General features: G+C 38.7%; 4 protein-coding genes across 4 annotated transcripts; all 4 read right to left on the minus strand.

The window, feature by feature from the left end:
* Positions 1-446: 446 nt before the first annotated feature.
* LOC144451576 (apolipoprotein D-like) lies at positions 447-2,779 on the minus strand. The gene is made up of 2 exons (XM_078142456.1): positions 2,236-2,779; positions 447-1,526 (listed from the first exon to the last, which is right to left on the minus strand). Exons 1-2 carry the CDS (start codon positions 2,570-2,572, stop codon positions 1,249-1,251), a joined length of 615 nt encoding a protein of 204 aa, XP_077998582.1. The 5' UTR covers positions 2,573-2,779; the 3' UTR covers positions 447-1,248.
* A 260-nt stretch (positions 2,780-3,039) lies between these two features.
* LOC144451415 (apolipoprotein D-like) lies at positions 3,040-4,752 on the minus strand. The gene is made up of 2 exons (XM_078142247.1): positions 4,375-4,752; positions 3,040-3,816 (listed from the first exon to the last, which is right to left on the minus strand). The coding sequence occupies exons 1-2, from the start codon at positions 4,709-4,711 to the stop codon at positions 3,569-3,571; spliced, it is 585 nt and encodes a 194-aa protein (XP_077998373.1). The 5' UTR covers positions 4,712-4,752; the 3' UTR covers positions 3,040-3,568.
* Positions 4,753-5,538: 786 nt separating this feature from the next.
* On the minus strand, positions 5,539-6,980 carry LOC144451640 (apolipoprotein D-like). The gene is made up of 2 exons (XM_078142534.1): positions 6,625-6,980; positions 5,539-5,895 (listed from the first exon to the last, which is right to left on the minus strand). The coding sequence occupies exons 1-2, from the start codon at positions 6,968-6,970 to the stop codon at positions 5,657-5,659; spliced, it is 585 nt and encodes a 194-aa protein (XP_077998660.1). The 5' UTR covers positions 6,971-6,980; the 3' UTR covers positions 5,539-5,656.
* A 3,041-nt stretch (positions 6,981-10,021) lies between these two features.
* On the minus strand, positions 10,022-11,305 carry LOC144451812 (uncharacterized). The gene has a single exon (XM_078142714.1). It carries the CDS (start codon positions 11,303-11,305, stop codon positions 10,022-10,024), a length of 1,284 nt encoding a protein of 427 aa, XP_077998840.1.
* Between the last annotated feature and the right edge of the window lie 639 nt (positions 11,306-11,944).

The following is an 11,944-nucleotide window of genomic DNA, read 5'->3' on the forward strand; positions in this document are numbered from 1 at the left end:
AACAAACTCGACTCCCCGAAAATTCTGTTCTGAAACGAGTCTTTTATAATACATTTCTTTTAAGTGTGCTAGTTAGGTTAAAATCATGTGCAACTAAATCAGTGATGTAAACGCCAATGAACATTTAAATCTACCATTTTTCTAATTCAAATCGGTGGCTGTAAAAAAAATGCCGGCTTTGTTTCGACATTTTGGCTCTCTACAGCTGTAATTTTACAAAATTTGCTACAATGGGGGGGGGGGGGGGGGGGCAATACCCATCCCCTATCCATAAGATCATTCCACATATGCAAGCGCGACTAATTATTCAAATGTCACGTGACCAACTTTCACTTTTTAACGTTTAGAAAAAAAATTAATACATAGAGGAGGTTCATAGCTTTCAAAATATGTATGGTTTATTGAGTATTAAATTTGAAATACTGAAATGAAATATCATATCCTGTAATTGTAATTTGGGGTGGTCTAATACCTTAAGCATTTAGAATTTGGTATAACATAGAATTTAAGAATGGCTAGTTGTGTATCAGGCTAGAGGGTTTTTTTTATTTTTGCATAACTTGATGAAAACTCGTCATTGTTTGCCAAGAGACTTGTCTTGGTGGTACAATCTCAAGTAGCTCTTGATCTTTATCTAGCCCATATCTCTAAATGTAGATACTAACACAAAAACAATTCTCTTGTCGAGGTCAACGTGTATAGATCGTATATAGGTATATACCATACAACCATAAGGTAAAAGTCAACACATGGGGTGTCTTGATCCAAAATAACCACACAGCTTAACTGTTTTAAAACTCCCCTTGTATTCAATACGTAGTGTGTGTGTGTGTATGTGTGTGTGTGTCGTCATCTGCCTCCGACATGACAGTATAGGACATGGATACGGGGTACACATCAGATACATGTTTGTCAAAGTTTCTTTTTCATGATCATGAACTCTATGTGAATCAAACTTAGAGACGAAATTTTGAGAGTATAAAATCAAACAAAAGGGGGTGAAAAAAATATTATAGCATTCCAGATAATATGAAACTATCACCAAAAAATAAGTTCTAAATACTCTACCTTGAGATACAATACAAGCTACACATATTGTTTTCTTCGATACAAGTTGGCTTTATTGGCGAATACTATCATATCGACAATGACTTTAATTAATGCAAATACTAAATACCTATTGAAAATGGAATCTATACTAATCTATCACAAAGAGGAACATTCAGATATAAAGTGTTCTTGAAGACGTTATGGTCTAAGTCTCCTTATCAATGGACCGATCTCTACTTCTTTCTCGACGTCATCACATTCCGTTTGATCCGTTGGTACGAAGTAGCTGACGTCAATACCCATCGACTCTATGTCAGTCACGATTGACGCAAGGGTGTCTTCATCGAGGGTACGCTCTCTGCTAAGGATCCAGGCAAATTCCACTCGGCTCAAACCAAAGTAGTCAGTACAGGTATAAACAACAGCATATGATTCATAATCTGTGCGAAGTACCCAGTAATCACCCGGAGGTTGCCCTGTGTAGAGAGATAGGCATATCAATAATCATCAGAACTTGATGGATGGATGGATGGATGGATGGATGGATGGATGGGTTGGTGGGTGGATGGATGGATGGATGGATGGATGATGAGAGAGAGAGAGAGAGAGAGAGAGAGAGAGAGAGATAGAGAGAGATTCACACTCCATATTTCCATAACAAATAGAAATGTATTACGTCATAGTATTATCTTTTCAGACTTTAAGCCTATGTTTGATTTCTTTGTGTGCCTGGCATGATTGAATGTTTGTTATTTCACTATGTTTTTCCTTTATTTTCGGGGCGAGTTGAAACATTTTACACTGAAAGTGGCACAGTCAGTAACTGGCCTGGAGTCCCCTTTTTGCGGCAATGTACAAAGTACACATGTCGTACGTGTACACGATACATACATGTACTCTGGGCATGTACTATCAATATTTGGAAGCAAATCATTACAGTTGATTGAGTATTTACAAGAACGTTTACGCTTACCTTTCAGTAATAGTACAGTAAAGTACAGCACAATACAGTACAGTACATCACAGCACAGCACAGCACAGTACAGTACAGTACAGTACTGTTTAATATTTTGTATTAATTATTGCATACGTAAAACATTGCAAAGTAAACCAGCCAACCCCATAGGATAGTTACAGATTTAGCCCTTTTAAAAACCTTTTTAACTTGAGAAATGTAATACTTACACCAAAAGAACTTTATTTTAAGTTGCTCTGGTACTCGTGGGTCTGGTGCATATGCATCTCCTACGATCGCAGTGGTTGTTCCCAATAATTCGTTAATGCCTTCATTTTGAACGCGAACGTGTCCATTGTCTTTGAGTTGATAAATCGCCTTGGTGCACTTCAACATCTGCTGGAATGCGGCAGGAAACTTCGTGATTTCGTACCATGTACCCATATAACTAGTGACGTCGAAGTCTTGCTGGAGAGTGACATTTGGACATTTGCCCCAGTTGAAAACTTGGCCATTTGTAACAACGCAGAGAGAGACTAGCAGAAACACGACGTGCGTCACTGCCATGGTGAAAATGACCCGTTTCTTTCTACAGCCGTTGTTTGTCTGAAATGATCTTATCAATTTAATACTATCTAAAGCTCCAGGTGACCACTCAATCTACATTTGGGATCACTTTGACCAGTATCGTGTATAGGACTTTACTTGTGTATCTACATTATCTACAAAATATGGTATTGATAGAATCGTGACCACCTTTGCACTATTCTCATGTACACATGCACACACACACACACACACACACACACACACACACACACACACACACACACACACACACACACACATGCACCCATACATACATACATACATACATACATACATACATACATACATACATACATACATACATACATACATACATACATACATGTACATACATACATACATACAAGACAGACAGACAGACAGACAGACAGAGGTATAGCATAACCTTCCCTTACGAAAGGTAATAACGAGTTTCAGCATTCTGAAGATCCTAGAAGTAAGCACACAGTGAGCTTCTTTCTTTATTTTTTTTTTTGCAGCATCATAATCATCTAGTCAGGCTAGACTAGCTGTAAGCTATTTCTTGACTCCCCCATTTACCCTTCTCCCTCTTGTTTTATGTAAGCATTATTTTGTAATCGTTTTATACCCTTGGGTAAATAAACCACTTATGATAATATTACAACAAATTGTATATGCATCATTCAGTAGAACAACCAGGGCACGTGTTTCAGCCCAGGCAACAGAATAACATTAACTGGCGTTGCTGTGAAGAGACATGTGGCGTTTATGACGATGCAACATCAAAGAAAGATTCGACTTACTCAGGTCTAATATAACTACTTTAGTTTTAAAGTTAGTATTTACATGTAAGATTTTAGAAACAAAATCACCCCACGTGTACGCTCATACCACTGAAAAGAGTGGTCTGGGGTATACGTATACATGTAACAGGGCCATGGGGGAAAATACTTTTATGTGTATTACGCGGTGTACATTCAAATCACGACAACATTAGAAGATGTCCGGATCCATATCAACACACCCTGTTTGATCTGTTGATTGGAAGTATGCGATGTCGATATCAATGGACTGTAAATCACTCAGAAGGGATGTCAAGATTTTGTCGTCAAGGGTACGCTTTCTACTCAGGATCCAGGCAAATTCCGATCTGACGAAACCAAATAAGTCACTGCATGAGTAGACGATGGAAAACGTCTGATAGTTGGTGTGAAGAACCCAGTAGTCATCTGCGGGATGCCCTAAATTGAAAAGACCAGGGAGATGGATGGTTGGTATGATGTAGAGAGCCTCATATAGTAACACCAAGACAAGCCTCTGAGTTAATATCAGTGGTGTTCATATAAGATAATATTAGAAAGTTAAATACTTTTTCCAATTTTAGCAAAGCTTTGGTTTATGCGCATGTCTGAATATAGTCATTTTATATGCATCCTTGGGGTGTTCTTTGACTTTGTAATATCACAACATTTTCAAGAACGCACTTCCGGTTGTATTTCCTTTTATACATGAAAGGATTGTCGTCATGGGTTAAAGACCGACAACCACCTGTTGTCACGTGTTGTCAGGTTTGCGTTATTGATACGTACGCCCATACTACGAACTACACAGTTTAGTAGACAATATTGGTCATAACACTAGCCCTTGGCGACAAAAATATTTTCGAGAAGTATTTGGATCATAAGGTTTCTGTACCGAAATATTTCAAGGCCATTTAATCATATATTCTGAATATGAACTCTTAAATAATTTGATAACAGGACGATAAGACTCAATAAATGCATAAATAAAACACTTACACCAGAACAGCTTCAATTTTAACTTTGCTGGTTCGTTAGGATTTGGTGTAGATGCAACACCTTCGATCGATTCAACCTTTCCAGTTTCACTGTTGATACCTTCGTTCAGGACTTGAATGTTTCCGTCGTCTTTGAGTTTATACGTTGTTTGAACACACGTTAATCCTCGTTGAAAGTAAGCTGGAAACTTCTTGATTTCGTGCCAGGTGCCCAAGTAGTTAGTGACATTGAAGTTTTCCTGGACAGACACACTCGGACACTTGCCAAACGAGATAATTTGTCCATTGATAACATAACACAGAGTTACCAGTAGAAGTGTAATATACGTCGCCGCCATGATGACCAGTTAATGTGTTTTTTCTCTTTCAATTCCCCACTTATACATATGAACTGATAAGGTCACACTGTACAATACAAGTATCCAGGGGTGAAAGTTCACCGGCGACCTTGAATAACTCAAGAATTGTGACCGGAATACATAACATGGACATACAAGTGTGATAATATTATCTAATTTATAAATAAAAGTAGCGTATTCAACACATACACAATGAACAGACTTATAGTACTTGCCCAAATAGAAATGGAACCCCACAACAATTCTTATCGTTACCATAGAGTCAAAAGAAATTGGTCAAATAAGAAGTTCCTTTTTAGAGGAAATATGTATTTAAGTCACAGATGATGGTGGTGGTGGTGGTGGTGGTGGTGGTGGTGGTGGTGGTGGTGGTGGTGGTGGTGGTGGTGGTGATGATGATGATGATGATGGTGATGGTGGTGGTGGTGGTGGTGGTGGTGGTGGTGGTGATGGTGATGATGATGATGATGATGATGATGATGATGATGATGATGATGATAATGATGACAACGACTACATCAGCATTCTGATTTAAACTTTTACAAATAAACACAATTTATTGTCGTGAAATTCAACTTGTTTGATAAAATTACAAAACAATTATATCAAAATAGTTCATATAAATCCATGTAATTTTTTTCTGTAAACAACAAGTATTGTGACATCAAACTGAACAAGAAGCAGTCTTACGTCATAAGATGGATGCCAATTTTCAAACTTGTGCGACAACGACTGTAACAATAACAACAACAACAACAACAACAACAACAACAACAACAATAACGTAACAATAACGACAACTACTTTAAATCAAGAAACTGACTACATAAATGTAAATTATTTTAAGAAATCTACACAGACGAATGTTCGTGTGTTGTTCGATCACGTGACTAGCACGTGACTGACATGTGACATTGTTTTTTGTTAGGCTTCATCAATTGCTTCACATCCTGACTGGTTTGTGATGGTAAAATGGCTTGTGTTGATACCCATCGATTCCATGTCGTCCATCAGCATATGTATTGTTTCACCGCTTATACTACGTTGTCGGCTAAGTATCCAGGCGTACTCCATCTTAAAGAAAAAGTAACTACTGCAGCTGTATACGACGGAATAGGAATCATAGTCTGTAGACAACACCCAGTAGTCGCCACCTGGTTGCCCTGGAAACAAAAAAAAAAGATTTTTTTTAAATAAGGAAACCAATATTTTGTTTTACCAGACAAGGCTATTGCTTTGTGTCAATGTAGGTGTGCATTAGACGAGTATGTGCATTAGACGAGTTCTCTGAGCTCAGTTTAAAAAAACTTTGCGTGTTCCAGAGACTTGAACAGTCGTCATGTATTAATGCGTGTATTCAATAAAAAAAAAGTACCATTGCTTTGGTTATGCTACCTCAATGGTTTGGCAAACAATGCGTGTATTCAATAAAAAAGTACCATTGCTTTGGCTATGCTACCTCAATGGTTTGGCAAACACGCTATTACAGATAAACCTAAAGACAGTAATGCTAAATATATTTACCATATATGGTCACACATTGTGGGTACATTTTACTTAGTAAAGCATAGACCCTAGACGAAAAAAGTCAGTAATCACACAATACAAGAAACATATAGAGTAGTGGACTCCAAGATATTGGTAGCAAGGGAAAGATCAATGATAGAGAGCATTCATTCAAGGGAGACACCATTCTAATAAAGAGGGGTCTTAGAATATGTATCATTAAGTCAAAACCATTGGATCACGGAGAGAGTGTACCAGTACTCTACAACCACAGTACTTTCACTTTTACGAAACTATTTTTGCATGCTGTCCCATGATCAAACACACACTTTACATGTAATAAGTCACCCGAGAAGTTTCTTTTAAGATACATAAGGGGTACTTACACCAAAAGAATTTGACTTTCAACTTGGCAGGATGTCTATCTGGGTTTGGTACATGAGCTTCCCCTTCCATTCCGTCAACTTCTCCTGTGTCATCTCTAACACCACGATTGTCAACTAAAATGCGTCCATTATCCTTTAAGCTATACGTCGCTGTTATACACCTTTGTCCATCTTCGAAACTTGCTGGAAACTTTTCAATTTCGTACCATCTTCCTAAGTATGAAGTGAGATCAAAGTCTGCCTGCACTGTAACTTTCTTACATTTACCCCAGCTGAACACCTGAGCGTCTACCGTTAGAAATAGACCAAGAACTAGCAGGATACTGGTGAGGAGTGTCGACGCCATACTGACAGTGATGTGAGGATGACTGTCACTTTCGAACGGCACAATTCGTATTTATAACGAGCATAACAAAGAAACCCCCTTCTTTGTCTATTTGCAGGGTCATGATAGAGAGCATTCATTCAAGGGAGACACCATTCTAATAAAGAGGGGTCTTAGAATATGTATCATTAGGTCATAACCATTGGATCACGGAGAGAGTGTACCAGTACTCTACAACCACAGTACTTTCACTTTTACGAAACTATTTTTAAATTTGTAAAGTGTAGAGAAGACTTTCCAGGTTTTATCGATACAAGATTATGCTGAAAAATGCAAGTACCAAAGGGTGACCCACTTTCACTTTTCGGACGAACACTCACGTAGTTTCCCACCGAAAGTGGTTATGCCCATCATTCCGCTATGTATTGTTTATGTATTTAAACTTCCAACTGTTGGGCAGGGTTACCTGAACCCGTTCAGTGTGATTACGTAAGATTGGCACGTTTCGTGAAACGTTTCTTTAGTGATCACGCGTAAAACACACGTGGGGAGAAAGTGTTTGTATTGGGATCTCCAGAAAGTAGCTTCAGAGAGATTTTATCAGACGAGAACAGGTTTATGTTCTTAAAAAAAATTAAATCAGATTACTTTGAACTTTGTTATATCCGTTGTCTTGGTGATAGTGGTTCTTCGTGATATTAGTAAAGTGACAGCATGCCGGAGGTGGGGTTGGAGTTGGGGTGGGTGTGGGGTCAACGTCCTTTCATGTTTACCTTGATACCATGGCCAGCTGACTAACTATCACATACCAAGTCAGCCTGATGGCGTTAGCAATGACGACATTTTCTGGTTACGTGATACGAAGTTTGAATAATACATTAGAATTCCTGTCCAACATTTAATTACTATGTGCCTTGATCGGAGTATTGTGACATGTGAATGCCTAACACGTGTATCAATGAATAGTTCAACTTTGTCCACATATTGATCCAGGACATGGCTACTTCCATACTTGAAGAAACTCGTTTCTGAAGCTTACTACAAAAGTATATATCCTACAGTTACAACTTTGTCGCTGTAATGATTTAAATATCACACCTGGATACAAGCTAGTGCTAGCTGACATCTTTAAAGTTAGTACAGAAACTGACTTGATTGTCGAATATAACGGAGTTACAGTCCGTAAACTTGAGCTAGTTAAAAACGTTCTAAACCACACCAGCTCGTCCGAACGATGAGTGCAGAATTTTGACACAATAAATTTACAAATAACGAAATACTTTCCTTACATTGTAATATTTGTATGCAATAATTATGAATTCAAGCCCTAAGTACTGGTAGGTACAGAGTCAGCATGACTTATTAAGTTCATATCATGACCTCGGCACACACTTAAATGAAAGGCTGTTCTGTATTGTCTCAAACCACGGCCTGTTTTACGGCAACGTTCTTAACGAGCCTCACATATTTATTTCGAAATGTAGTGGTAGAAATAATAACTCTGGTTTGCGAGAATGCTGTTCTGTAAACTTCTGTTGACTTCATTCGATGTACATTGCCAATAAGTTCGGTCGATTTAATGTATGTATGTATGTATGTATGTATGTATGTATGTATGTATGTATGTATGTATGTGTGTATGTGTGTATGTGTGTATGTGTGTATGTGTGTGTGTGTGTGTGTGTGTGTGTGCGTGTGTGTGTGTGTACAGGTAGGTAGGTAGGTAGGTAGGTAGGTAGGTATGATGTATTGTTGTATATTGTGACATATCAAACAATAATACTTTTCGTTTTCATTTACAACTGAGTGTTTATTGATAGGCGTGACCTTTGACACAGTCCCGATTGTCACGTGGCATGGATATATCCATTGTGTAGGTATGCAAAAAATGTTGCCTCAGTGTATCGAATCCCTAAACTTTGAAAATGTATAGGGCCATTTGATAAATCGTGTATTTTCAATGAATAAGTGTGGTTATGATCAGATTTTATGTTTGCCCATTGCAATCGACAAAAGCCTTGAAGGTGGACAAGGTATTTTTGTACTCCTAATCGGGTTTTTCATTTTCCGTCAATTGCATTGCAACAAAGCCCGTAAATTCGTAATTCAGTGGTCAGCGTACTGCGTAATGAACTGTTTATTTTGCATGTAAATCCGTATAAAAAGCCCCACGTGTTTCATACACGTAAAAGAAAAAATACAACTGTGGTAATTGTACGACGTTTATAATAATTATTCAATACACACAGCACTAAACGCGATCGTTATACATGCGTTTCACGTGTTTACACGATTTTAGAAGTTTTAGAAGGAGATGTAAAACGTTAAGAGGTAACAGGGACTCAATTTTACTCACCAGTCTGTTCCTGAAATCGTAGAGAAGCCAAACTAGATCAATACCTCGAAGACGTCCGTCAATGTACAAGGCCAACGCCCAATACAACCCGCTCAGAATGACAAAATTGGCGGAAACACGTGTTTCTCAAGTGCCAGGTGGTTAAAATGAATTGGCAGATCACTGGCCTGTTGCTAACAATGACTTGCTAATTTGTGTACACATCCTCAAACCTGATTGGCCAATTTGTGACCACACACAGGTGTATTTTATACTATCCATTCAAAAAATCACATTCCCGAGCTTGAGGATTCGGCTCTTTGATTGGATTATTCAGCTGTTTTTCATTACAGTGGGCCGAGAAATTTTATCTTTAGTAACAAGTTTTTAACACGTGATTGATGTGTACATGGTGTAAGCTGTTTTCACTTCAAGACGCAATCGGGATTATGACTAAAGTGGAGGTCTGAAAAACTATAAAAGTGTCTGGCAGAGCTGTAGGAAAAGTTGGTCCTGAACTAATGAACAATTCTATGTAGTTTTTATTGCTCCGTTGCTATGATAACACTATTGCGATGACCAGTGATAGCTTTTACACTACACTGCGCAAAGCCAAGGTTGAAACTAATTATCTCAATTTAGATGTAAGATGTTTTAGAGGGGGGGGGGGCGAAATTGCCGAAATAATAAATATTGAAATATTTGTTCGTGACAATATCATGATATAAAGATATCTCTCAATTAATTTCTTGAGTTCCGTCCAAACTAATGTACATCTTTATGTTCGGTGGTAAAGGTAGTTTAGCAGTATCTCTGTGTATTCTACGTCCAAGACATCGACGAACTGCGCAGCGACTAAGATGACGTAGTGAACGAGGACCGACTGCCAATAACTGCAGAATAGAAAGCACACCCTTCTGTTGCTGAGAAAGCATCTCCACGTCTTCAAATATCGTAGAGATGATTCTGTGAGTATTGAAGTATGAAACTGAATTAAAGAACAGTGTGTATGCATCGATTGTGGCGGGATATTCGCGGAGGACCTGCTGTAGGTGAAGGGGGTTGGTAAATTCTTTGGGGACGCCACCGTGACTAAGGAGAAGCTTTAGACAGGAGATTGCAACTTTGGCATCGAAGTTTGTTACATTCGGCTCACTTCCCCCAAAAGAGTATATGTGTTTTAGCGCTAAATCCAGGACTGTCTGACCACGACCATTTACAGTGTTGATCGCAGTTGTCCGAGGAATCAGAAGTTTGATGCACTTAGATGCGCCCGAGTGACATGCGTGGTGCAGCGAAGTTTGTCCGATGTTGTCAACAACATTGGCAGTAGCGCCGTGCTCAATCAATGCCTTTGCCTTTCTTGCTAAATCTATCGAAACTGAGAACATTAACGGAGTTACCCCCTCCTTATTTACGCCATCTACGTCGAAACCGTGCTGTAGGAGTAGCTTCAATGTTTCTAATTCCGCATGCTCATCAGTTTCGCAACTGCTTGCCCAGGTGTGCAAAGGAGTGTTGTCATGGTAACAGTGTATCACCATCGGTGATTTAAGAAGAACTTGCAGACACTTATTGCTTGCCATCACCGCACACCAGTGAACTACAGTATTACCGTTGAGGGCATCCTCGACATTTGGATCGGCACCATGAGAAAGAAGCAAACGCAAAGCGTCAACGAAATCATGCTTACATGCTGTCAATAGGGGACGTAATCCGTGGTTGACCGTCGCACCATTCCACAGAAGAACTTTGATACAATCCATACATTGAAAGAATGTTGCAACGTCGATTGCTGAAGCTTGTTCACTGACATGAAACCAGTATATCCAGGTCAAACAAGACTCCAACTTTCCCGCAGCTAAGTAGTTGTAGTTTGTTTTGTGTACGATGAATTGCATGTTTGCATCAATCTCGTCGTTTGCTAACATTTCTGTTACAACTTTCACATCATTGTGTCTCAAGGCATTGTAGAAGGCCATAGGTTTTTCTTGCGTCCAGTTCATACTGATCATAAACATGTCGTCATCAAATTCTGTGTGCCTTCGCAAAGTGAAACCAGTGTAAGCTACAGTTATGACAGAAAATTAAAAAAAGGAAATATCTTTAGCATTTATTAAAGTTTCATTCATTGTCATCAAGTAATCCATTTTTGTTTAATTCGTTAAAACTACAATCGAAACCCTGTCACCTGCAAATGGTGTATGATTTAAATTGTATAACACTAGCTACAATGTTATAATTACTTGACAACTCTTATCAGGGAAACAAAGTAATATATTCCCCCCTCCCCACCCCAATATTGGTCTTGTTCAACCAAAGAAAAATTGAGTGGTCTAAAGGGCTTTGTCACGACGCGTCTAGCGACCCGTAGTGACAAAACCCCTAGGTTTTCCATCAGGCTGACAAATAGTCGCTGACCACCCCTCCTTCTGTTAAACCAAAAACAGATTGACTGTCTATCATGTGACTTATTTCTAAAACATTATGACCCCATGTCATATTCACCTGCCAGGCTGACTCAGAGAGTGGTCTGTTTAGCTTATCCATCACATAAGTTAATAATTTCACAATTTCGAAATGGTAATACTAAAGTATTGGCATGACATATAACAGTAACTGTTGTATATTAAGTACTAAGCGAGGATATTAAGGAATGA

The sequence above is a fragment of the Glandiceps talaboti genome, chromosome 21 (genome assembly GCF_964340395.1).
Source record: "Glandiceps talaboti chromosome 21, keGlaTala1.1, whole genome shotgun sequence".
Lineage (NCBI taxonomy): Eukaryota > Metazoa > Hemichordata > Enteropneusta > Spengelidae > Glandiceps > Glandiceps talaboti.

Bases quoted from the DNA above. Each gene is read 5' to 3' on its own strand.
- LOC144451576 (XM_078142456.1), bottom strand. From the start codon at position 2,572: ATGGCAGTGACGCACGTCGTGTTTCTGCTAGTCTCTCTCTGCGTTGTT. The intron at 1,527-2,235 runs GTAAGTATTACA...CTCTCTACACAG, and splicing joins TAAAATAAAGTTCTTTTGGT to GGCAACCTCCGGGTGATTAC.
- LOC144451640 (XM_078142534.1), bottom strand. From the start codon at position 6,970: ATGGCGTCGACACTCCTCACCAGTATCCTGCTAGTTCTTGGTCTATTT. The intron at 5,896-6,624 runs GTAAGTACCCCT...TTTTGTTTCCAG, and splicing joins GAAAGTCAAATTCTTTTGGT to GGCAACCAGGTGGCGACTAC.
- LOC144451812 (XM_078142714.1), bottom strand. From the start codon at position 11,305: ATGTTTATGATCAGTATGAACTGGACGCAAGAAAAACCTATGGCCTTC.
- LOC144451415 (XM_078142247.1), bottom strand. From the start codon at position 4,711: ATGGCGGCGACGTATATTACACTTCTACTGGTAACTCTGTGTTATGTT. The intron at 3,817-4,374 runs GTAAGTGTTTTA...TTTTCAATTTAG, and splicing joins AAAATTGAAGCTGTTCTGGT to GGCATCCCGCAGATGACTAC.